The sequence below is a fragment of the Capricornis sumatraensis genome, chromosome 4, assembly GCF_032405125.1.
Source record: "Capricornis sumatraensis isolate serow.1 chromosome 4, serow.2, whole genome shotgun sequence".
Taxonomy (NCBI): domain Eukaryota; kingdom Metazoa; phylum Chordata; class Mammalia; order Artiodactyla; family Bovidae; genus Capricornis; species Capricornis sumatraensis.
Window position 1 is genome coordinate 19125925 of NC_091072.1, and position 27268 is coordinate 19153192.

The window sequence follows — 27268 nt, forward strand, 5'->3', positions numbered from 1 at the left end:
TTCTCAAGAGGCAGGTCAGGTGGTCTGGTATTCCCATCTCTTTCAGAATTTTCCACAGTTAATGGAACACAAATCTTGTGCCAGATATCATGCTAGGGGCTGACGATATAAAGTTGAGTAAGGCACAGTAACGTTTGTCGAGAAAGTTATTGAGGTTTTATAAATACATAATTGACTACAGTTAGACTTTGCCTGGGGCTTCCCTAGTAGCCCAGCTGGTAAAAGAATCCGCCTGCCAGGCAGGAGACCCGGGTTCCATTCCCAAATAGGGAAGATATCCTGGAGAAGGGATAAGCTACCCACGCCAGTGTTCTTGGGCTTCCCTGGTGGCTCAGACGGAAAAGAATCCGTCTCCTGTAATGCGGGATACCTGGGTTTGATCCCTGGGTTGGGAAGATCCCCTGGAGGAGGGCACGGCAACCCACTCCAGTATTCTTGCTTGAAGAATCCCCACGTACAGAGAAACCTAGCAGGCTACAGTCAAACAGACTCGAAAAGAGTCGGACACGACTGAGCGACTAAGCATAGCAGAACCCAAAGACTTTGCCTAATAATGGTTTCATTTTTCAACCACAGCACCTTTGCGCTAAACCCTCAGGCTGCCGGCCCTCATCCCGAGGGCCTGCGCGCCCGCCCTTGGTTCCGCCCCAACGACGGCGCCCCTCCCACGCCCCGCCCACACTATCTGCCCCCGCCCTTGGCTCCTCCCAACGGCGGCGCCCCGCCCACAGCGGCGGCCATTCGGGTCCCCACACGCGGCGCAGCGGCAGTGACGTCAGAGTGGCGCACGGACCGTTCTTGCGGCAGCGACTCTGCAGCAGATCGGCGTTTCTCGGCGGCCCGAGCCACCGGCGTCAGTGCGTAGCGGCGCGTGGACACCTGCAGCCCCGGCTCTGGCCTGCGACTGCCCGGCTGCCGCGCGCCATCTTCGTCCAGCGCCATGGCGGCGGCCGGCGGGCCGGCAGCGGCCGGACGCTGCGCTCCGTCCAGCCTCCTTTTGCTCCTGCTGGTCGTGGGCACAGCCCGGTGCTGGGACGAACGCGGTGAGTGCCGCTCACACTCCCCCTTTCCCGCTGCCTTCAGCTAGCGGAGGACCATCTCCGCTCGCCGCCCTTCTGCCGTAGTTTCTCGTTTCCGTTCTCCTGCCTGGCCAGCGTGCGCTTCCCCCTCGTCCTCCCGGACATGTGGACTGTGGGGAGTGGGCGGGACGGGACGATCCTAGCGTGGTTACTATTCCCTTCTCCCCTCCCTGGACTGCCGGAATTGGCCCACCTTCTCCTTTCTCGGCCAGCCCTTGTCCCCCGAGTCTGGCTGGCAAGCTCGACCCTCGCCTGCGCTTCCTGCTTTGTTGTCAAGACTGTCTGACGTCATCGTCGCTGGCTGTTGTCTTGGCTGCCTGTTGCTATACCTGGAGGTTGCCACAGCACGCGCAGTGCCTGAGTCACACTTAGTGGACAGGCTGCAGACCTTGGAGGTAGACTGTTGTTGTTGTTGTTCAGTCGCTCAGTAGTGTCTGACTCTTCGCGACCCCATGGACTGAAGCACGCCAGGCTTCCCTGTTCTTCCATCTCCCGGAGTTTGCTCAAGCTCATGTCCATTGAGTCGATGTTGCATTCAACCATCTCACCCTCTGTTGCCCCTTCTCCTCCTGCCTTCAGTCTTTCCCAGCATCAGGGTCTTTTTCATTGAGTCGATTCTTTGCATCAGGTGGCCAGAGTATTGGAGCTTCAGCTTCAGCATCAGTCCTTCCAGTGAATATTCAGGGTTGATTTCCTTTAGGATGGACTGGTTTGATCTCCTTGCTGTCCAGGGGGCTCTCAAGGTTAGCAGAGACGTAGACTGTACTATTTATGTGAGCACAACTCATGCTGCTGCTTGTATTACGGTGAAGTCTATTGCATTACATAAGCTTTTCTCATTGGATCAAAAAAAATACATTATATTTTGGTGATGGTACAAAACAAGTGATTTTTAAGAAAAAGTTATTTTATATCACTGTTATTAGAATTTTCTAACGACATTTGATGGGAACGGTAATATCCCATATAATTAATATGTATGTGTGTATATATACACACAGACAGTTTTTCCAATTAGTAAGTGATGCATGGTGTTAAATTGGAGTGATGTAAAAAATGATTTTCAGACAATGAAAACATCATTTTTGCTTTGTGGAGTAAAGATGTTAAAGCATGGAAAGTGTACCAGTATTGCAGTAGTGATTTGGTGATGAGAAATGAATGTGTTTTTGAACTTAAGCAACAGATTTTTTTTTTTTAGCTTCTTATTTCTATTTTTAAATGCTAAAAAGAAAAGGTGTTATTTGTAAGTACTTGACTTTGATTACTCCTTTGATGTTGATGTTTTACTAAAAAGTCAAGTTGTATTTAAATGTCTGTACATTTTACATATGTATTTCTAGAAAGTTTTGTATAGATAGGAGACTTTGATCAGAATTATAATTTATAAACTGGATTAAAACATTAGTTGAACCTTCAATCCTTTCTTAAATAAAGAAGTAAGGTTTACAGATGAGTCAAGGGAATGAAAAAAAGGAACCAAATTTAAATAAATGGTGAACTGCTTCCTGGTAGCTCTTAGTCTGCCTGCTGTATAAAACTATTGTTCTGGAACAAAAGGCACTAAAATATTTTCAGAGTAAACACAGTCTTAACTACTGGGCCTTAACTTTCTTTTGAGGAACTGTTTGTCTTTTGTTTGACTTTGCATGTACTTACTTTGTCCTTAGCTAACACAAAGCAATAATATGCCCAGAAAAGAAAAATTGTACCAGTTCTAAAGAGAGTACCTAAAAATTTTCAAAATTCTTTATTGAGCTACTTTGTGTTTGTTATCCTTTTGGGTGTTGGATACATAGCAGTGAACAAACAGTGTTTTGCCCTGAAGTAGTTTACATCTGTTGAGAAATAGACAATAAACAAATCAGGTAAAAAAAAGTGTTGTATTGTAAATACTGGTATGTGTTTGTGTACTCAGTTGCTCAGTCGTGTCTGACTCTGCAGCCCCATGGACTGTAGACCCCCAGGCTCCTCTGTCCATGGAATTTTCCAGGCAAGAGTACTGGAGTGGGTTGCCACTTCCTTCTCCAGGGAACTTCCTGACCCAGGGGATCAAACGTGCATCTCCTGGATTGGCAGGCAGGTTATTTACCACTAGCACCACCGGGGAAGCCTGAATAGTGGTGTGGACGTTGATAAAAATAGGATAAGGCGGACAGAGTGTGTAGGTAGAAGCAGGGAGTTTGAAAATATACATTTATCAGGGAAGAAGTCACATTTAAGGTGATAATTGATGAGAAATCCGAATGGATGGGTGTGCTATGACCTGTATTTTATTTTATTCTACTCTATCTAGTCGTGTCAGGAGGATCCCTTGGAGAAGGGTTAGGCTACCCACTCCATTATTCACGGGCTTCCTGGTGTCTCAGACGATAAAGAATCTTCCTGCAATGTGGAAGACCTAGGTTCCATCCCTGGAGGAGGGCATGGCAATCCACTTCAGTATTCTTACCTGGAGAATCCCCATGAACAGAGGAGCCTGGCAGGCTACAACCATGGGGTCACAAAGAATAGGACACGACTGAGCAACTAAGCACAGGACACAACAACACACATATGTGTGTGTGTATTTACATGTCTATCTAATATGACATGTATTTTAGAGGCTCATTCTGCCTGCTCCTTGGGAAACAGACCATAGCGGGTGAGGGTGTGGGGGAAGCTGGGAGGCCAGTGAAGTTTCAAGAGAGGTGATGGTTTGGGCCAGGGAGAAGTAGTAGAGTTGATGAGAGTGATTGGCTTCTCACTTGTTTTGAATGTAGAAATGACAAGATGATTCTGCTGGATTAGACATAGGGGTGGAAGGAAGAGAAAAGACAAAGATGACTTCATGGTTTTGGGTCTGAGTGGCTAGAAGGATGGAATTACCATTTCCTTAGATGGGGGATTGTGGGAGAATCAGGTTTGGGGAGTTTGGTTTTGTTCACCTTAAGCTTGAGACCTCCTATGAGTAAATTTCGATTTGTGAGTCTGGATTTCAGGGAACTCTGTGTGACCCTTGACTGATGTGGAGTAAGGTTGTGACCATTTTGTTCTTAGACCTTGTGTTAGTTCAAGCTTCTGTAACAAAAAAGCATAGACTGGGAGCAGCATTTATTCCTCGATTTCTGGAGGCTGAGAAGTCCAAGATCAGGTGCCAGCATATTTGGTGTCTGGTGAAGCCCCTCTTCCTGCTCTGCAGATGGCTGTCTTGTTAACATTCTCACGTTACAGAGTGAGGGTGGGGAGATAGGAGCCCTGGTCTCTTCCTGTTCTTACAAGGGCACTGATCCCATCATTGGGGCTCAGTACTCATGACCTCATATAAAACTAATTGTCCCTCAAAGGCCCTGTCTCCAAATGCCATCTGTTGGGGATTAGGGCTTCACATACAAATTTCGGGGGACACAAAATGTAGCAACGTTTAGGATCTCTAGGAGGAAAGATGCTGTGGAGTTATGGTAATGAAAACCCCTAGGTACGCGTGTGCGTGCTAAGTCGCTTTAGTCGTGTCGACTCTGTGCCACCCTATGGACTGCAGCTGGCCAGGCTCCTCTGTTCATGGGGATTTTCCAGGCATGAATGCTGGAGTGGGTTGCCGTGCCCTCTACCAGGGGATCCTCCCAACCTAGGGATCGAACCTGCTGCATCTCTTAGGTCTCCTGCATTGGCAGGAGAGGTGTTTTTTTTTTTTTTTTTCTTTTTACCACTAGTGCTGCCTGTGGAGAAGGCAGTGGCACCCCACTCCAGTACGTTTGCCTGGAAAATCCCATGGACTGAGGAGCCTGGTAGGCTGCAGTCCATGGGGTCGCACAGAGTCGGACATGACTGAAGTGACTTAGCAGCAGCAGCAGCAGCGCCACTTGGGAAGGCTAATTTTTTCATACTTGATCTCCTATTATGTATCAAGCACTCTGCTAGATAATTTTAGTAAATCATATCTAAGCTTCACAACCAGTTTTTTGGTGAATCACATCTTAACTTTACTGGTAATTTCTATACAGGTAAGTAAAGTGACATGGCCAAAGTTATATAGCAAGTTGGTGGTGGGAATTTAGTTCAGTGTTCTTTGCATTATCTCAGTGCTTGTGCAACAAAGTCAAGTTGTTATTATTCCTATTACTTAGTTTAGTAATACTTTCTGATTTTTTAAACCATTGAACATTTTCATTCTTGCAATTTTTTACTTAGTAGGAGGTAGCATGGCACCCCACTCCAGTACTCTTGCCTGGAAAATCCCATGAACAGAGGAGCCTGGTGGGCTGCAGTCCATGGGGTCGCTGAGGGTCCGACACGACTGAGCGACTTCACTTTCACTTTTCACTTTCATGCACTGGAGAAGGAAATGGCAACCCACTCCAGTGTCCTTGCCTGGAGAATCCCAGGGATGGGGGAGCCTGGTGGGCTGCCGTCTATGGAGTCGCACAGAGTCAGACATGACTGAAGCAACTTAGCAGCAGCAGCAGCAGTAGTATGGGTTTAATATACAATATTTTATTTTGGTGTAGTTCTGAGAAATTTAGATCTTTGGCTCAAATGTGGAATTAAGTTTTTATATATAGTTTTAGGTGAATTTTATTCTGGGGCTTCCCTGATGGGTCAAATGGTAACGAGTCTGCCTGCAGTGTAGGAGACCTGGGTTCAGTCCCTGGGTAAGGAAGATCCCCTGGAGAAGGGAATGGCAACTGTCTGGTGTCCTTGCCTGGAAATTTCCATAGACAAAGCCTGGTGGGCTACAGTCCATGGGATCACAAAGAGTTAGACACGATTGAGTGAAAATTTCTGTTTCTCTTTCTGTAGGTGGGTTTTATTCTAATTGTATAGTCAGTTATGACAAAACATTTATTAAAGAAGGCATCCTTTGTCTACTAAATTAAAAAGCTCACTTTATCTTGTATTGAATTTCTACATAAATCTGGATTTATTTCTAGACTTTCTTTTGTTTCACACTTCACTAGTCTATTTCTATTACTATTCATACCATTTTGATTATTTTAATTTTATAATAAGCTTTATCACCTGGTAAAGCAATGCCTTCTTTTTTTTTTTTTAATTGATGTATTGACTGACAATGTTTGTTTTAGGTGTCAACATATGTTTGGGGTTTTTTTAGGATTGTTTTCCATTTAAAGTTATTACAAAATAATGGCTCTATTTCCTTGTGCTGTGTAGTCTATCCTTTTAGCTTATTTAAGCAAAGTATTTTTCAGAAAATTTTTTGGCTGCTTATAGACATCAATTTTTCTGAAAGCCTTTAACATAATTTCTTTCTAGTTCCAAGGAAGCCCAATTGGGTTCCTGGTTGTACCTGCCTTAAATTTATTTAGGTTTTATTTATATATATATATTTTTATATAGATCACATATTGACCTTAAGTTTGTTTCTAGATATTTTATGGATGTATATAATAATTATATACACAAATATAGTATATATGTAATTTGTCATATAAAAATATAGTAATTTGTCAGTAATTTGAGATAGGCTTTAAATTTTCTTCTGTAATTAGACGTTACAGTTATAAGAAGAGCTTTGGCCTTTTGGTAAGCTGACAAAATATCCAACCATCTTGTTAAATTCTCCTAATACAACAGAGTTGTCTTTTGGGAAGTTCTCTTGGATTTTGTAGGTTCAACAGCTCTAAATAAAATGTTATTTCTTCTACTCTGTACCAAACATGACAGACAGTGATGATTATTCAAAAGCTGTTTTCTTCTTTCTTCTCTTTGTCTTTCTCCATGTACATATTGGAAAAGTCAAATACTCATTTTACTTGAATCTCTTGACACTAAGTGATCTTGTCAATCTACTGGAGGAATTCTGGGGAAAGTATCTTTAAGTTTTGTTGGAAAATTATTAATCTTATTTCTCTGTTTTCTTTCAACCCTCTCTTTTTTAAAATGATGAAATACTTTAATTACAGGCCATAAGTAAATCCTACAGTATAAACCTTTTTTAAATGAACTTTTCCCTAAATAGTAAAAATAACATTACATCTAACAAAATTAAGCCTAATTTCTTAATATCAACTAATTACTTATTCCATATTCGGATACCACAGTTGTCCCTAAAATGTCTAAGCTGGTTTGTTCAAACCTGGGCCCAGTCTAGGACCATGCATCGCATATGATTGAATTATCCCTTAAGTCTTTTGAAAATGTAGAAGGGTCTCTTTTTTTCCATGCCCCTGCTTTGCTGAAGGGATTGGGCCAGTTGTTCTTCAGAATATCTCTCCTACCTTCTAGATTCTGTTTTCTCATGGCACTATTTTAGCTACTGAACTGAATGCTAGATTCAAAGGATTGATTAGATTCGTCTTAAATACTTTGGGAGGTTACATCACTGGAGATGGTCTAATACAGTCTGTTCTGCCTTTGGCAGTGCTAAAGTGACTAGTGGATTACAGTGGTTCTGTTTCTCCCTTGTGAAGTTACATTTCCCCCTCTTGTGACTGCAAAGCACTTGTGTAATGTTACTTGGCACCATACCAATATCCATTCGCTTAATGATTTTAAAACTAGTTAGTCCGAATCTGAGTCTCTTTCTTTAGTGGGTTGTAAAATGATGATTTTTCTATTTCCTCTGCTTTTATTAACTGATATTCTTCAGTAAAGTTGAGATTATCTATTGTTTCAGATTATAGTTCTGGCTAGAGAGTTAGGATAAACATTTAATTTAAAATCTTTAATTACTAGTTTTCAAATTAAGGAGGTGATTGATTGGTTCTCACTTTAAGTATAGACAAATGAGTTTTTGGCTGTCTCTTTGAGTGTTAGTATGGATTCTTGGGTTTTTAGAGATTGAACATGATTTGCCAAGTACAGCCACTGTCTTGCTGGTCCATCTTGCTTTTGGTGTCTTAAGATCTTTCTAATCCCAGGATCATAAGCATATTCTGTTGTGCTTTTTTTCCAGTATTTTTAATTGGTTGTATGTTTTATGGTGAGTGTTTAACCGTCAGGGATTAATTTTTATATGTTGTGCACAGGATGATCAATTTTCCTAATCCTGTGGTAGTGTTACTATAGGCTTAATAGGTTTAATGGGGGCTTCCCTGGTGGCTCAATTGGTAAAGAATCTGCCTGCAGTGCAGGAGACCCAGGTTTGCTGTATGGGTGGGGAGATCCCCTGGAGAAGGGAATGGCGACCCACTCCAGTATTCTGGCCTGGAGAATTCCATGGACAGAGGAGCCTGGTGGGCTATAGCCATGGGGTCACAAAGAGTGGGACACAACTTAGTGACTAAACCACCATATAGGTTTGATTACATATATATTTTGTTAGCTTTAGTCCAGTTTTCCGTTCTCTGTTACTGGTTTTCAGCTGTCTTTTTACTATTGTTTTATATGTTGTTATTTATATTATTTTTAGTTTTGTTTTATTAACAGAATATGGCCAGTGAGTCTCAGCCTAGTCTAATTTATTAAGCTTTTTTTGGTAAATAAGTATAAATAGGATGTGTATTTGCTGATGTCAGGGAATATCTATGATTAGGTGGAAAATCATGGGAAGACTCATGTATGATTCAATTATATAAAAATAAACAAGAATCAAAACAGCCTTTGTATATGTATCTGTGTGATCAAGAAGCTACTTACCAGGCTGCTAGTTTTGGTTATCATAGAAATAGGAAGTTGGAGAAAGAGTGGATCTGTCATTTTAAAGGGAAAATGAGTTACTTTTAGACTTTAAAAAACTATAAAATACATATATATATATTTCACAACTATATATGAGTTGGGGAGACGATCTAGGGGTGTAGCTTCGTCTCAAGTTTCCATGGACTGCTATTCAGGAGCTGCCATTTCCTGTTCCTTTCAAGGATTCCATCATGTCAGGTTGGTTCTCTGTTTTCTCACCTGCTGGTTTGGCATTTGGCTTATACTTAGGACTAACTACTAGTCCGGGGCTTCCCTCACAGCTCAGTTGGTAAAGAATCCGCCTGCAATGCAGGAGACCCCAGGTCAATTCCTGGGTTGAGAAGATCCCCTGGAGAAGGGAAAGGCTACCCAGTCCAGTATTCTGGGGCTTCCCTTGTGGCTCAGCTGGTAGAGAATCTGCCTGCAATGCGGGAGACTTGGGTTCGATCCCAGGGTTGGGAAGATCCCCTGGAGAAGGGAAAGGCTGCCCACTCCAGCACTCTGGCCTGGAGAATTCCATGGACTGCATGTTATAGTCCATGGGTCTCAAAGAGCTGGACACGACTGAGCGACTTCACTAGTCTGCTTCCACCTTTTGGAATTCTGTTGCCGTCTCCTTTTCTGTTTTGCCTCACCTTGTTTATTCACGTCATCAAGACAATTCGTTTATTGTACTTTCCGTGGGATTTGAGAGGCAGCACATACTGCTATTTTGACAGGTTGATTGTAGGGAATTGGGTGCTAACAAAATGGTAGAAAGTGATGCCTGCTTCATCTGTAGCAGTGAACAATAGGTGGCTTCCATCAAGCCTCCTGGCATCCACAGAGCTAATTATGGGGCAGTGGACAGTGTCAGAACAACCCTGAGCCCTGTACCTGTCTGCTAGCCAGAGCGTGGTCTGAGTTGAAGCTCTGTCCTCCGGGTCTTGCTTGAGTCCCCCCGGTTGACAGAACCGAGATCTCTTTCAGGAACTGTAGCTTTAAGAGGTTTTAGGAGTCTTTTAGCTTTGCAAGACGTTAGTACCAATTTGAGGGAAAAATGGATGTTGAGTGAACCAGTCCACAGTCTCTTCCATCATAATCCAGGGATGATAAGTAGGAAGATTTTTCATTTTCCAGTAACACTTCAGAACTAACTTATGTACATCAGTGCTGGACTTCATTTCCTTGTTTTGACGTCTTCTTTTTAAACTGCTTTGTCAGTGTGATTTTAAATTTGTAAGATAATGTAACTTTCTAACTTTTTAAAATTTTGAAATATTTAAAATATTTAAACGCACAGAAGTATACAAGGAAAATACCATATCCTCACCAGCCAGTTTTACTGAATCTTCACATTTTACTGTATTTGCAGCAATCTCTTCCCACTTGCAAAGTGTAAAACATTAGAGATAGAGAGCTAAAGTCTCTTGTCTCCCTCTCTCCTCGGAGATACTCTGCTATTGAGTCATTCCTATGTGGTTTTCATATATTTTTATATACATGTATAGACTTCAACAGTAAGTAGTGTTGTGTTGCCAGTTTTCAAGGTTCATGTAAAGCTATCCTGCTAAACATTCTACAACGTACATTTTGCTTGAGATATTTTTACTGTTTCTTTTGTGATACATGAATTCTAGTTCACTCATTTTAACTGCTGTAGATTTTGGGACTAGGCCAAAATTGCATTAAATCATTTACATGTTGACAGACATTCAAGTCATTAAATACGCTCCAGGAGCATTCGTGTATATTTTTTGCTTTTTAAATTAACCATCGATGTTGTCATACAGTAGTACAGCATTTCAGGGTAATGTACTTTTGCCTCTGATTTGCAAAAATTATGTAGAACTTACGATATAGAAGCTGTTGAGGGGGCATCCATCCTGAAATGAAGGGAGGACTCAGAGCTGTGACTTTCTGAATTTTATGCGAAAGACCTGAAGGATGTTGTGATAGCTTTGGGATTTGGGAAACTCCTTCATCTACTCTTCCGTGGTCATCCTCAAAAGGCAGGAAAGACTGACTTTTGAAAGTATTTCCTACCACAAGAGTTTGACTAGAACGAATCTTTTCTAGGACAATATTTACCGTCTGTTTATCTGTGTTCTTACTGTTTCAGACAGAATATTGTTGCGGGACATAAAAGCTCTCACCCTCTACTATGACCGCTATACCACGTCCCGGAGGTTGGATCCCATCCCACAGTTGAAATGTGTGGGAGGTACAGCTGGATGTGACTCTTACACCCCTAAAGTTATACAGTGTCAGAACAGAGGCTGGGATGGTTACGATGTACAGGTAATATTATTATGTTGATGCCAGTCTAAATTGAATTTTTTTCAGAAAACTGTTTATTGAGATGTTGTTCAGTATTTTGGGAAGCACATATAGAAAAATCTAAGGTTACACTAAAATATATAAATATAAATCAGTCATCCATTCTCTGGAAGAAAGCTTCTACAAAAGAAATGAACTGCTTTTAAAGCCTGGAAATAATCATTGTAATTTTTATGCCGTAACTTTTTTCTAAGACATTAGTAAGTTCTTAAAACTTTTCATATACTTGGGGGGGGGGGTAGGGGGAAGATTTCTTCTGGTTGTTATTTTTCTGTCATTCCTCAAAGAATACCAACCTACTCTTAAAAAATAACAATGATTATTAAGGCATTGTAGATCGTAAGTAGTGGGGTTACATGTGTCGCTATTATGCTTCAAATGTTTAATATTTTAAAAGTTGTTTTTGAACTGAGGGTAGTTACTTCTGAATGAAAACATTTCACTGGGCTTTGTTTATTGTCTTTAAGTCTCAGGTATTTTGTTCTTAGGCTCGACCATCTCCTTGAAGTTCCAAAATTTACTATCCTTTAGAAATGGAATGGAGAAGGCAATGGTACCCCACTCCAGTACTCTTGCCTGGAGAATCCCATGGATGGAGGAGCCTGGTAGGCTGCAGTCCATGGGGTCGCTAGGAGTTGGACACGACTGAGCAACTTCACTTTCACTTTTCACTTTCCTGCATTGGACAAGGAAATGGCAACACACTCCAGTGTTCTTGCCTGGAGAATCCCAGGGCTTGGGGAGCCTGGTGGGCTGCCGTCTCTGGGGTCGCACAGTCAGACACGACTGAAGCGACTTAGCAGCAGCAGCAGCAGAAACGGGATAGATTTTATTAACTGAATTCAGTTTAAATCAATACTACTAGATTTCTACTTTGTATCCTACCTGCTTTCTAAAAGGACCTAAGATGGTTGGTCAGCTGGCAAGAAACTTGTGTTGACAGTTTACTGTTCCGTCAGAGTGATAGTCTTATTTGATATAATCTTTAGCCAAGTTTATGCAATTCAGGGAGAGGGTTCTTATTTGCTTGGTGATACTTGTTTCACAATACTTTTTTATAGTCTTGCTCACTGAACCATGGAATCTTCAGGTTAAAGCTGAAATTATTTTTGTATTACTTTTCAGTCTTGATGGAAAAAAAGATACTATCAGTAAAGTCATTGATTAAATGTATATTAAATACTATAATACAAAAATGAATGATGGAGTCACAACCCCCGAGCGCTCTTCCTAGTAGAAAAGATGAGACAAGCGCTCACATTACATCTAGGTGCCAGCAAAGCATTGTAAAGTCATGTGTTGTTGGGGGGATTGTGAAAGAAGACTTCAAGAGGAAAACAGTGATGTACTGTGTTAGTAAGGAATGATAAGATTTTTAGAGCTGAAGAGATGGAGAAGGGAGTAAATGGCAGAGCAAAGAAATCTAGAGACCATCATACATTGACTCAGGTTTAGTAGCAGGAGAGAGCCTATTTAACTCTGAGAGTTTAAATATAATAATTAAAAGCCACTTTTAATATATGGTATTAAGGAAATGACAGTTAACATGAAATACCAGTAGAGATTGAGTTTGTCTTATTTACCTAAATCAACAAGCTTTTAAATCTTCCTCCAAATAAAATTATTTAAAAAATGGAATAGTGGTAGCAACAACAGCACAAGAGAAAAATTATATGTTATATTATCCAAATTAAAAATTTTTAGTCTTCCAGAAAGTGAAAAGGATGTATGCAAAAGGAGAAAGCTTTTGCAGTCATCTATCTGATTGGGAACTTGTGTCCAGAGTATGTGAAGAACTGTTACAACTCAGAAGACAGATAACCAAATTTAAAAGTGGATAAGGTATTTAAGTAGACATTTCTCTAAAGAAGATATACAGATGGTCAATAAACATGTAGAAAAACAAATGTTCCACATCATTAGCTGTCAGGGAAATAGAAGTTAAAACCTCAATAAAATACCAGTTCCTACCCAACAGGATGCCTGCCATTAAAAAGGCATAATCTCAAATGTCAGTGAGGATGAGAGTCTCATACACTGTTGTTGGGCATGTGAACTGGTATAGCCACTTTGAAACACTGGCAGTTTCTCCAAAGTTTTAAAACATAGAGTTACTGTATGCCCCAGTCATTCCACACCTAGGTGTTCACCCAAGAGAACTGGAAACGCGCGTCCACACAGAAACATACTAAATGTTTGCAGCAGCGTTATGCACAAAAGCCAAAAAAGTAGAAACAGCCCAGATGTCCATCGGTGATGAATGAATAAACAAAATGTGGTATTTCCATATGATGGAGTCTTTTTGAGCCACAAAAAGAAATGAAGTGCTAATTCATGCTACGTGTGTGAACCTTAAAAACATTCTGCCAAGTGAAAGCAGCTAGTCACATAGGACCACATATTGTATGTTTCCGGTTATGTGAAATGTTCAGAATAGGGGAATCCTTGCAGACAGATTGGTGGTTGCCTGAAGTTGCGGGGAAATGGAGTGACTGCTCATGGAGATGAGATTTCTTTTGGGGGTGATGAGAATATTCCAAAATTGGTTGTGGTGATAGCTGCACAGCTCTGTGAATATACTACAACCCAATGAAATGGGTGAATGTATAGTATGTGAATTATATATGAATAAAGCTGTCACAATGTATCTGAAGTTTGAGAGAGGAAGATATTGTCCTAAAAAAGAGAAAAGCAATAGAACCAGTCAGATCTATTTTAGCTTGCCTTTTAAAAAAAGTTGTTAGAGAAGCTTTCAGCTGAAAATAGTTATAAAATTCAAACTAGGCCTGGACTTTTTTTTTTTAAAGCTGGAAAATTTTGAGGCCAGCATAGATTCTTTTTGTGTTTTTCTAAGTATCTTTAGAAAAAGCTTTAAGCAGTTGCTTCTTGGATTGGACCTTGGGAATGGTAGTTCATGGTTTTTATAGAATTTGTATGGAAAGTTTTTCTCAGAAGGTTATATACCATCTCTAATGCTGTATGGAGCCACCAGGTTACCGTATATGATGCTAATTTTTGAAGCTTAATGTTTAAAAAAACCTCTGTTTTTAAAGAAAACTTCTTCAGCAACAGTGATTAAAAAGTCGACATTTAAAAAAATTTGCTTAAAATTTATAAATTAGGGAAGGCTTAATATGTACAAAAGAATTCTTCACATCTGTATGTAAGAAATAAGGAATTAAAAAAAGAATTAAGGAATAGTAGTAAACGAGCACGCCTGTACCCACCACCTTGCTTCCATAGATCGTGAACATCACCAATATCTTTGCCCTCCCCCAGCACCGAAATACTCATTCTGAATTTTATCATTCCCTTGCTGCTTTTTGTTGTTTGGCTTCCCTGATAGCTCAGTTGGTAAAGAATCCGCCTGCAATGCAGGAGACCCTGGTTTGATTCCTGGGTTGGGAAGATCTGCCAGAGAAGGTATAGGATACCCACTCCAGGATTCTTGGGCGTCACTTGTGACTCAGCTGGTAAAGAATCCGCCTGCAACGTGGGAGACCTGAGTTTGATCTCTGGGTTGGGAAGATCCCCTGAAGAACGCAAAGGTTACCCACGCCAGTATTCTCACCCAGAGAATTCCATGGGGTCCATGGAGAAGTCCATGGGGTCCCAGAGTCGGACACGACTGTGAGACTTTCACTCACTCATATAGCCCAAATAATGTATATTGAGTGAAAAAAAAAATCTTATGATTCTAATAACCTATTTCTACTCTTTCTTCACAGTGGGAATGTAAGACTGATTTAGATGTCGCATACAAATTTGGAAAAACTGTGGTGAGCTGCGAAGGCTATGAATCCTCTGAAGACCAGTATGTACTTAGAGGTTCCTGTGGCTTGGAGTACCAGTTAGATTACACGGAACTCGGCCTGAAGAAGCTGAGAGAGTCTGGAAAAGAGCATGGCTTCAGCTCATTCTCTAACTACTATAACAAGCTGTCCTCCCCAGAGTCTTGCAGCCTCAGTGGAGTGGTTACCATCGTGGTGCTGCTTGCTCTTGCCTTTGGAGTTTATAAATTCTTCCTCAGTGATGGTCATGAGTCACCTCCACCATATTCTGAGGATCCTCCATATTCCCATCGTTACCAGAGATTCGGCAGCTCGGCCGGGCCTCCTCCTGCAGGCTTTAAGTCTGAGTTCACAGGTACGTTCTCCTAGGCCATGGCAGGAAGTAAGGTGGGAGTCTGGCAGTGAGTCCTGTGTGGTCTGAAGTGTGAAAATGCTCACACTGGGAAACCAAAGCAGATTTGCCTTCTTATTTTTTACTTTTGATTTCTTTTACCGCTTCGGTTTTCTCTTTTAAGTCAATTGTGATTACTATTTTAAGGATTCGTGATTAAATTATAAATTATCTAGTCAGACTTGATTAGGTTTGGTAATAACCTTGCACTCTGTTTCATACCGTACACAAAATTTTATTCATTAAATATTACAGTGTTCAACATAAAAGATACGACAGTTAGGTTTCCAGGAGGAAACAGGAAAATATTTGTCACGATAGGCAAAAATGTCTTTGAGTACAAAAAATGCCAGCAAAAAAGAAAAGATGGGTAAACTAGATTAATTTAAGAATGTCTAGTCATCTTAAAACAACTTTGAGAGAGTGAAAAGGCAAGCCACAGACTGCGAGAAGGTATTTGTAAAACGTATTTCCAACAAAGGATGTGTGTCTACGATAAAGAACTCCCATAAATCAGAGAAAGACAGACAACTGAATTTTTTTAGTGGACAGAAGATTTGAACAGCTCTTTTTAAAAAAAATTATTATAGTAAAAGATGTCCAGATGTCCAGTAAAAATTTGAAAAGGTGCTTAGCATCATTCATCTTCAGGAAAATGCAGATTAAAACCTGAGTTCTTCATTAACCACCATTTAATCATAATGGCTGACATTAAAAGGGCAGACTACCAAGCAATGGCAAGGATGTAGGTAACTGGAACTTGCTGGAAGAGGCTGAGATGATAAAGCACTGTGGAAAACTGTCAGTGTCTATTGAGACTAGACACATGTCACCCAGTGACCCAGCAGTCTCATTCCAAGATCCACACCTGAGAGCAGTGCACATGTGTGTACACAGAAAGATGTGCACAGAAATGCTCAGGGCAGTTTATTCATAGCAGCCAAAAACTAGAAATAGAATGTCTGTAAACGTTCAGTTCAGTTCAGTCTCTCAGTCGTGTCCGACTCTTTGCGACCCCATGAATCGCAGCACGCCAGGCCTCCCTGTCCATCACCAACTCCCGGAGTTCATCCAAACTCACGTCCATCGAGTCGGTGATGCCATCCAGCCATCTCATCCTCGACAGTCTCCTCCTCCTGCCCCCAATCCCTCCCAGCATTAGGATGAGACAAATTTTTTTTTTTTTTTCTCTCTCACACATTAGAATACTATAGAAAAATTTAGAAAAAACAAAACTGATACATGCAGCGGCGAAGGTCGACGCTCCTGGACATAATGTATAGCAGACACAAAAGAATATCTCTGTATGATTCTGTTTATAAAATGTTCAAGACAGGGTGAAACCAAAGTGTAGTGAGAGAAGTCAGAGTCGGCTTTTCTCTGACATGGGAGTTGTAATGAGGAGTCTGTGGGTGCTGGAAAGGTTTTACTGATGTGGGGAGTGGTTACACGCATGGGTAGTATATGCAGACACATAGGATTAGCTGTAAGAGCTGTACACATAGGATTAGTGCCTTCTTTTATGTATATCATACAGCAGTTTAAGAAAACCTTCCTCTGAACAGAAGATATTTTTTGAGTCTAAGACCTGACTTCCCTACTAACAAATACCCTCCACTTGGATTCCTCCACTAGACACTCAGGTGCAGCTCTCGCCTGGCACTTCTGGAGATGCCCCCAAGGTAGAAGGGAAGTTACTCTGACACGTGTGGTCATCTTCCAGTAACTAATTTGGAGCAGGGCGGATGTGACCTTTCAGGAAGAAAGCACCTTCCACTGTCCTAAAACACATCTCTCCTCCTCCATGTGTGTGGGAAAGGGAGGCACTCCTTAGTTATAAGACTGTTTTATGAGTACATTTTTTGAATATAACTTGTTATAAGTTGAGACCAAACTATTATTGTTAAATCATACAGATGAAGCAATTGAAATGTCATATTTTACCTTTAGTTTTGTAGGCGATGGTTTAAGAGGGAATACATAAGAAATCATTTTTATTTCCAGGACCGCATGGTGCAGCTGCTGGTTTTGGCAGTGCTTTTCCCGGACAGCAAGGGCATGACCGTTCAGGACCGGGGTTCTGGACTGGCTTGGGAACCGGAGGGATATTAGGATATTTGTTCGGCAGCAACAGGTAGGCTTTGCATTTATCCCATCTGCTCTTTAATTCAGGCTTTCTTTAGAGGCTTCTTTGTCTTGTAAATCTGACTGGATTTGTTAAGGAAGTAAATTCTGATGACATTACCCTGTTAAATCAGATTATCTGGGGGCGGGGAAGGAATGCTGTCTGTGCTTCAGTCAGTGTTATATGTCTTGTTTTCTTTCCCATGTCATGCTTAACAGATTTGAGATAGGAGAAAGATGTTGACATCCGAGAAGGCAGGAAAGAATGCAGCATTTGGGGCACAGTTGGCCTTCTGGTTAGTTGAAGAATGGTAGAAGCGAGGGTCAAAAGAGCTGGGGACCCATCTTTTTAATGTCTTCAGTGTTGACTGTAGTTTAAGTTTATAGTGTATTTGAGTGTGAATTCAGAAAGGAGCCTTTATTTGCGTCATTTTCTTCCTTCACAGCAATGACCATAACAAGGGCAGAAATATAAAACAGTATTTATTTCATGTTAATCCTCATATGGTGGGCGTCCCTGGTGGCTCAGTGATAAGGAATCCCCCTTCCAAAGCAGGAGGTGTGGGTTCGATCCTGGGTTGGGAAGATCCCCTGGAGAAGGGGAATGGCAACCCACTCCAGTATTCTTGCCTGGAGAATCGCATGGTCAGAGGGGCCTGGCGGACTACAGTCCATGGGGTCACAAAGTGAAAAAGTGAAAAGTGAAAGTTGCTCAGCCGTGTCCAACTCTTTGAGACCCAGGGACTATATATAGTACGTGGAATTCTCCAGGCCAGAATACTGGAGTGGGTAGCCTATCCGTTCTCCGGGGGATCATCCCGACCCAGGAATCGAACCAGACTCTGCTGCATTGCAGGCAGATTCTTTACCAAAGAGTTGAACAGAACTTATCGACTAAATAACAGCAACACATCCTCATGTACCAGAAACACTATGGAAAAAAAAACTTGATAAAAATAGTTTCCTGATAGTTTAGGAACAGGAAGGGATTTAAAAATCATAGTCACAAGGAAAATGCCTGCCCCGCTTTTTTCTTTCTAGAGCGGCAACCCCCTTTTCAGACTCGTGGTACCCATCCTATCCTCCGTCATACACCAGCACGTGGAATAGCCGGGCTTACTCACCACTTCGGGGAGGCCCCGGAAGCTATTCAGCATGTTCAAGCTCAGAGCCAAGAACCAGAACAGCATCAGGTGAGAGCAAAAATCAGTAAGTTCCTGTTCAGTAGAGTACGGAAGTAATTTGGACGTTACTATGATTATGTATTTAGCAGTTATGGTTTACGTGGTATACCTGCCAGAAATACTAATTGCATAATTAATTGAGGTAAAAATACAATTCAGATTCATTCTTTTCTTCCACTTCTCTTCTTTAAAACTCAAACAGGAATTTGGTTTAGAGACTCACTTCTACTGCTAGTCATCTTTTAAGTTAAACCTTCCTGAACATTGTATTTGTCTATGTTTAATTCTGTTAAATCTCTAGGGGTCCTTTAAGCTCTAAAGTGGGAATTTTCTAGGTAGAAGGCTGAACATTTCAGTTCAGTAAAGCTCAATAAAAATTTATAGAGCCATTCTTCAATTTACATTATTGTCAAAAATATGTTTATTGCAGTTGCTAAGAGGAAATTTTGTAAAGAAGCAGAGATGAGATATATATAAAAAAATTAGTTGAGGTTAAGCATCCAGCTAATTAGCAGAGAATGGGGTTAGTGGATGATGAAACAGCAATAGATTGCTATGGGTTGGGTTTTTCTTCTCTTAGCAGAGGGTAGAAGTTACAGAACAGTGAATAATTCTTGAAATTAGGAGAATAGAAAACTCATTCTCCGTGGAAACAAGAATTATCGACTAGATATATCAACTAGAAAGAAATTTTTCTCCTTACATGAAGAAAATCTTAAACATTAGCAAATAACTTACAGGAAAGTCTGAAAAAGAATGAGAACAGATGGAAACACTCATGGTCTTGTAACGTGTTAACGCGTGTGCGTGCATGTGTGTGTGCATGTTGACTAACATTTACCATCAAAAGTCCATAACCCTCCCCCAGGTTACTTCTGTTTCCCACTGGAGTCATGAGAGGCAGCAGGGCCTGACCTAGGCTTCAGCGGCCACTCTGCTGTTTGGCTTAGACTTTGAGAATCGCCTGTACTATATCAGGCTGCCCCCAGAGAACACATCTTTGGTTTCCTGGTTAAAAGTTACTCCCAGCAACCATGATGCTGATGGGAGGGCTGGAAGGGCTGCTGGGGGGCCAGGGCGGGTGCTCTGTGTCCTGCACAGTCCTGGACCACAACCTGCTTCTCTTCCCTCATATCTCTTACTCATTTGCTGACAGTAAACGTGTATTACTGTTGTCATTTTATGAGCAGTTTTAGTGCATTGAAGAAAGCTAATACGAAATTTGCTCTTCTCCTTCTAGGATATGGTGGAACCAGAAGACGATAAGAGAGTTAAAAGTTGGGGTCAAACACTGGACGCAAATGTTCTGATGTTTCATCACTTTCTCTTATAAAACGTGCTCCCTACTAACAGCCGGGGAAAGGGAATATGCAGAAGTTCTGTGGTGTTGTCCTGTATGGCTTTCTGTATCCTGTTATTAGAGGCTAAGAGTGACATATGACAGAATGCTTCTGTAGACAACTGTATGTTTGTGTAACACGCAGATGTGTATTATATTTGAAAGTGATGGCTCCTGTGGAATGCTAGGAATGTATTGTGTAATTTCTAAAACCTGTGATGCTGTAAGAATAAGAATGAAGGCTTTATACCAGTAGACACTGAATCAGAAATTTTCAGTTTTAGGTGGTTTTAGATGTTGATTCATTATTATCATAGAAGTGATAATAAGCTATTTGGTATGTATTATTGAGTGTTTGCTGTTCTCCAAACATTTAAACCAAGCTTTGGACTGCTAATTATACTTTCTTGTATGTTTTGATCACTTCTGAGCTGAGGAGCTTTGAATCTGTCAGTGGTAGGTGGGGTTCTGGTAAATGAGAATTACCTTTTTTTTTAGGAAAAGGTGGAAAATAAGTATCCAGAAGGTTGTCATGAATGACTGTGCTGACAAAAATGCTTGAAACCTCCATATTCATTTTTTAAAGAAGGAAAGTTCAAGTGCTTCAAAGTTTTCTAATAGCAGAAGCATGCAGTTTTCTGTGGAATCTCAAATGTTGTGTAGCAGTCTGTTTCAATCTTACATTAAAATGACAGAAAAAATAAAAACAAAGGGTTTTGTTCTTTCTATCAGCCTTGACACAAGTTGGTGTTACTTTTTCCCAAAGGAAGAGGGATTCATGCAGAAGTTCTCTCTCCCTAAAGAGTAGTTTCCTGTGGTCGTCTTGCCTTAGCTACCCTGTCACACAGAAAACCTCAGTTCAGGAATTCCCAGCTATACTCATTAAACATCATTATTTTGCTATGGAAGACAAGAACAGATTTGTGTTGTTATTATCATTATATATGATACTAATTCTTAAAAAAATTTTTTTTCTTTTATTGAGATAATAGTTGATGTACAATATAATGACTCAACAATTTTTAAAGGTTAAACTCCCCTTCTATTTTGTTGATCAGTTGCTCAGTCGTGTCCGACTCTTTGTGACCCCATGGATGGCAGCACGCCAGGCTTCCCTGTCCATCACCAACTCCCAGAGCTTGCTCAAACTCATGTCCATCAAGTTGGTGATGCCATCCAACCTTCTCATCCTCGGTTGTCCCCTTCTCTTCCTGCCTTCAGTCTTGCCCAGCATTGGGGTCTTTTCTAATGAGTCGCCTCTTCGCATCAGGCGGCCTACTACTGATTTTTTATCTACAGTAGTCGTTATACCTTAACCGGTGGGTCTCAGGATTCTTGCTTTTTAAAAGTTACTCCAGGCTTCTTGCTTCCTTGAAAATTATGGGTTGGATAACTTTGGAAAGCAATGCCAGGTTGTATTTTTTCTGACATAGAATGGCTCATGGTATCTTCTGATCAAAAACTGTTAAGAAGTCCCCTGTGATGGCACAGAGAATCTGAAACTTCAAGATGTGTATTGGCAGCATTGGTTGCCACTGCCTAGCTTTTCCTAAATTTTTTTTCTTTTCATCACTAGAGGGCAGTAATGCTCCAATATACAAAGTTAGTGGGCAGTGACGTCTCTACTTTGAATATTTTGTGGGCTGTAAACCTGCTGTAGACCTATTAGGGAGATAAGCTTCTCCCGGCCTGCTACTAGAATATAAGAGTTGCTTGTATTACAGTTTTCCACACAAGATGTTTCTGACCTGTTAGAACCTATTAGAGACACTGGTCTCCCATTTTCAGTCACACAGGACTTAATTCTTTTCTATACAAGAAAGTAAATCCAGATTCGGAAGATGTCTCATCTTTTTCACTGTTGCCACACAGGTTCAAGTCACCATCATCTGTCACTCAGTGAGGTCTACGCTGATGGCTTGCATCCATTAGGATAGACCGGTAACAAAGAATCCCCAAGTCCCACTAGCTTAAATCAAAGTAGGGGTTTCTGCTCATCACAGTTACTCAGGGATTCTGGTTGATTGGAGCCTCCTTCTGGCATGTTCTGCTGTGGCTGTCACAAGGGAAGGGTGTGTGGAGAATCACACACTATTCTTAAATGGCCAGATTTCCTCAAATTAACGAACACCTGTTCAAGAACATCAGAAACATCTATTGACTAAAGTGTTTGAGTTCCAATAGGACAAGCTTTTTAAAAATAAGACACCTCATTTGGCTTCACTTAAAAATACATGAAAGAAAAGTGAAAGTATCAGTCATTCAGTTGTGTCTGACTCTGCAACCCCATGGACTATAGTTCACCAGGCTCCTCTTGTCCATGGAATTCTCCAGGCAAGAATACTGGAATGGGCAGCCATTCCCATCTCCAGAGGATCTTCCCAATCCAGGGATGGAACTCTAGTCTCCCTCATTGCAAGCAGATTCTTTACCTGAGCCCTGGTCTGAGTCACTAGGGAAGCCCAAAAATATAAGCATCATCTAAAGCATGAATTCCAACCTCCATTTAAAGAAACTGAAGTGTAATTGATACATAATATTGTGTTAGTTTCAGGTATACAACAAACTGATTCAGATATATATATATATGTGTGTGTGTGTGTTTATTTTCCATTGTAGGTTATTACAAAGTATTGAGTATAGTCCCCTGTGTTATAAATCCTTGTTGCTATGTAATCTCCATTTGATAAAGTTTTCATCAGTATCTTGAAACAACTGTCCTGGGTATTCTTCCCTATCTACTAGTTTTGTCTGACAATCCCCTACCCTGCGCTGACCCAGCTCACTGTGCGGCCCCTGGGAAAAGGTCCAGTCATGGGCCTTCTCTCCTGTCTGCAGTGCCTTCTGTTCTGGGTCCCTCGCTTCTTTCTGCCTGCGGCCACTCCTCTTTCCTTTCATGCTGTGAGAGGGTGGGCCTTGGGGGAGTTTAATGAGACTGTGTTGGTAGGACCGCACAAGATGTAACCAAGAGGAAGAGGACAGGTGACGGGACCACACTTCTGGCCACAGCTCTGCCTTCCCCACTGCCAACCGCCACTGTCAGCCGCTGGTCCCAGCGCAGGGGAGTGGCATCCTTTTTCAATCCTTCAGTCTTCTCAGAGTCCCTAATGTGCCCCGCTCCCCTGACTCACATTGGGGTGACGACTGACTCTCCAAACTGCAGCTGTGGGAGGGAACGAGACAGGGAGCAGGCAGGAAGCCCCAGAGGCGGCATCACCAGTGCTCACAACCCATGCCCCAGGCCAGGAATGTGACTGGTCCTCTGGTCCCATTGGGTTAGAAGGTCAGATATCCAAAGTCAGTGCCTTATTTTTTCAAACCTTGGGTCAGGGTTTTGTTCCCTCTGATCAGAGGAAGAGAAAAGTGGACTTCCAGCTGGAAAATCAACAGATTATGATGCTGCTCATGAACCATAGCTAATCTTAGCTATTAAACAACATCTGGCTTCCTCTTCTTGAAAGTGTCTCAAATGTGACCTTTCTCAGATATGGTGTAGGGGAAACAGGACTGAGAATCTCTGCCTTGGTATATACTATATCCGCCTTCCTTAGTTCCATTTTCCTCCCCACCCCAGGCGCTAGGCTGTTTTCTTGCAAGTGATGTCACGGAAATTTTGTGAAGAGAAGTAGCGTGGAACATCTGGATGCCTTGTCCTCTTTCCCATGTCAGGTGTCGGCAGAGATAAAAGCAGCAAATTCAGACTCTATGGTCAGTTTTAGATTTTCTCGTGAATAGTTATTCATTTTAAAATGTATTACAGAATATATCAAACATGAGGAAAGTATGGAGAACAGTTTATCAAATATCCTTGTATCTACCATGCAAATGACAAAATTTTGTCATATCTATTTCAAATCTCTCAATCTGTCCATCTAATAGATATTATAATCTATTGTATGTATGTATTCATTCTATATGTATATGATATTATATATATAACTATTATATAGGATATTATATTATTGGTTTCATTTGCTGTGCCAAACCTTTTAAGTTTGACGAGGTCCAATTATTTACTTTTGTTTCTTGTTTCCCTTACCTGAGGAGACAGATCCAGAGAAATATTGTTAAGACTGATGTCAAAGAGAGTACAACCTGTATTTTCTTCTAGTTTTTTATGGGTTTAGGTGTTACATTTAGGACTTTATATTGAGTTTCTTTTGTACATGGCATGAGAACATATTCTAATTTCATTCTTTTACATGTAGTCCAGTTTTCCCAATATTATTTATAGAAGAGACTGTCTTTTCCTCATTGTATATTCTTGCCTCCCTTGTAGATTAATTGACCATATATGCCTGGGTTTATTTCTGGACTCTCTATTTTATTCCTATGATTATTTATTTTTATGCTTGAAAAACTCAATCCTCTTCAAAAACTCTTCCAAGGACTCATGCATTATGCATTGAACTGTATGAAATTGCCATGATTGTAGGTCAAAAATCATCAAAAATTGATAATTTTGTAAGGTTCCATTTAATACTTGCTTCAGAGTATAAGTTCTATTTTGAAATTATGAGGAAGAAACAGCAGAAGGATGAAATTTTGATAATAGAATACAGATGAGGGCTCTGTCTCTGGGGACAGAAAAGTCCCCAAGTGTTGAATTTGTGCCCCCTTAATCCTTCAATTTCTGGGCATTTCTTCAATTTTATTGTAATTTAGTTACTCAATTTTAACATGGCCTAGTTTAAAGTTTTATCAGAAAGTTGCAGAAAGATTATATATTGCAGTGTGTTGGATTGGCTTATATATTCAAAATGTCAAAAATCCCATTTTTGAAGTGATCATTAGGAACAGGAGCTGGCCAGCTTGCTAGCTAGTTGGCCAGGACCTCATTAGTGAGCTCGTAAGGTGGCCTGCCGAGAGTGATGGGGACAAAGAATCGAGAGTGAATTTACATACTTCTCCATCTGATCTTGTTAACACCAGAGAGCTGATTAATAATTGTGGAGAGAAGAAAGGTCCTGCCAGGCGGCCCACGGGGAGCAGTACCTAATTAGAACCGACATCCCTTGCCAAACAGAGAGCCAGTGCTGTAGGGCTGGTGAATAACCTTCTGACACCGGGTGCTGGAGTCTAGCCAAGCTCCCGCCACTTGCTCTGTAATTTGACTGTGTGGTTCACTGACACAGGAGAAGTGGCTCCATGGAGGTAGACCCTCCCACACTCAAGCCCCTCCCATGCTGTCAGACTCCTTTTGAATTCCCTCCTCTTGCAGAGACTGGCAATTAGGTAATCTCTCTGACTCAGTTTTTATGATTAAGGTAAATTAGAAGATGGTGTGTGAGCTCAGTCATTCAGCCATGTTAGACTCTTTGTGACCCCATAGATTGTAGCCCATCAGGCTCCTCTGTCCATGGAATTTTCCAGGCAAGAATACTGGAGTGGGTTGCCATTTCCTTCTCCAGGGGATCTTCCTGACAACAGGAATCAAACCTGCGTCTCTTGCATTTCCTGCATTGGCAGGTGGATTCTTTACCACTGTGCTACCTGGGAAACCCAATTAGTGACAATTAAATCTGCTATGGAAGAGACTGAGTTAGTATATTCAGTACTGTGGTGTTGGAGAAGACTCTTGAGAGCCCTTGGACTGCAAGGAGATCCAACCAGTCCATTCTAAAGGAGATCAGTCCTGGGTGTTTTTTGGAAGCAGTGATGCTAAAGCTGAAACTCCAGTACTTTGGCCACCTCATATGAAGAGTTGACTCATTGGGAAAGACCCTGATGCTGGGAGGGATTGGGGGCAGGAGGAGAAGGGGACGACAGAGGATGAGATGGCTGGATGGCATCACCGACTCGCTGGACGTGAGTTTGAGTGAACTCTGGGAGTTGGTGATGGACAGGGAGGCCTGGCGTGCTGCAATTCATGGGGTCACAAAGAGTTGGACACGACTGCATGACTGGACTGAACTGGACTGAACTGAATATGACTTCCAGTAGTTAAGAGACCAGTAACCAGTTAACACACCACACCTCCACTGCAGAGGGGATGGGTTCGATCCCTGGTCAGGGAAATAAGATCCTTCATGTTGTGCAGCAGGGCCAAAAAAAATAGAAAAAATAAAATTGCCTCAAGACTTGGGCCCATCTAGCTTTGTGGCTGGCAGGATTTAGTATCTATTCCTGCCCTCAAATGGAATGGGGGCTGAATGTTGATTCAAATGACAGGGTGGGTATTACCACATCTCACAGAAGACAATGGCTCATACCTTTCTCTTAAATTCTTTTAAAAAATTACATAAGTCATCAGCGATAACTTCCATGATAAACAAAAGAAAAAACCAGAGTCAGTTGCCCCATGATCACTCAGACATGGCCTGATGAACACCTTGGGTGGACAGTCTGACCCTGAGCGGAGAGAAGTTTCAGTCCAGAGTACACATGGAGAAATATGAGTTTCATTAAGGGAAAGGCACTTCCTCCATGTAATAGAGAAAGATGATAGTAGTTGCGAATAGAGGCTTGGTGGCTGAAATACGAGGGATCTGGCATGGAGCGCTCTGTAGTCCTCAGGAATAAGCACCAGCTGACAACAGAGAAGGAGGAAGCCAGAGTTTCAGTGGAGGGGAGAGCTAAGAAATCGTAAAACACGGGAGCGGGGCTTAGCAGAGAAGGAAGCAGGAAGGAGCGGGAAGATTTGCTCCACCGTTGAGCATAAGTTCGGGCTTGGTCACTATGAATTTGACCTGGTAGCATCCTGACTAGTTGGGGGTTTTCTCCAGCAATAACTGGGACTTCAGGTTGAGGCCCAGAGATGGTAGGTGGTCTCGGATCATGCTTAGGGTTTTGCTTTGGAAGGAGAAGATCAAGGAACTGAAGGTGTTTGCAAATGCAGTGTTGGACCCTGCAACTGCAGCTGGATGAGGAGGGACACGACTGATAAAATGCTAGGAAGTGTCGGTGTGTTGGTAACATTGATGAGGTCAAAGAACTCTGGTCTTGGGCTGGCAGGAACTTGAGAAAATGATGTGAAGGCAAAGGCTGTGGTAGGAGATTAGGCTTTTGAGTTAGTGCCTTTAACTCATCTCCCTCCCCCACTCCCTCCATTCCTTCCCCAGGTCCTTCTTTTACTGAGAAGCTCAGTGGAAGAGGAAGCATAGTTCTTCTGGAGTGATTGGAAAGGCTCAAAGAGGTGAGATTTGAGCTGGCCTTGGAAAGATTGGTGGGGCTTCCCTGGCAGCTCAGTTGGTAAAGAATCCGCTTGTAATGCAGGAGATCCTGGTTCGATTTCTGGGTCGAGAAGATCTTCTGGAGAAGGGATAGGCTACCCTTTCCAGTATTCTTGGTCTTCCCTTGTGGCTCAGCTGGTAAGGAATCCACCCGCAATGCAGGAGACCTGGGTTTGATCCCTGGGTTGGGAAGATCCCCTGAAGAACGGAAAGGTTACCGACGCCAGTATTCTGACCTGGAGAATTCCA

The 27268-nt window shown here is 41.7% G+C and overlaps 1 protein-coding gene across 1 annotated transcript; it reads left to right on the top strand.

The window, feature by feature from the left end:
* Positions 1–917: 917 nt before the first annotated feature.
* Positions 918–20750, top strand: SARAF (store-operated calcium entry associated regulatory factor). Its single transcript, XM_068971064.1, has 6 exons — positions 918–1043; positions 10801–10979; positions 14747–15164; positions 17205–17334; positions 18366–18517; positions 19749–20750. Exons 1-6 carry the CDS (start codon positions 941–943, stop codon positions 19772–19774), a joined length of 1008 nt encoding a protein of 335 aa, XP_068827165.1. The 5' UTR covers positions 918–940; the 3' UTR covers positions 19775–20750.
* Positions 20751–27268: the final 6518 nt, after the last annotated feature.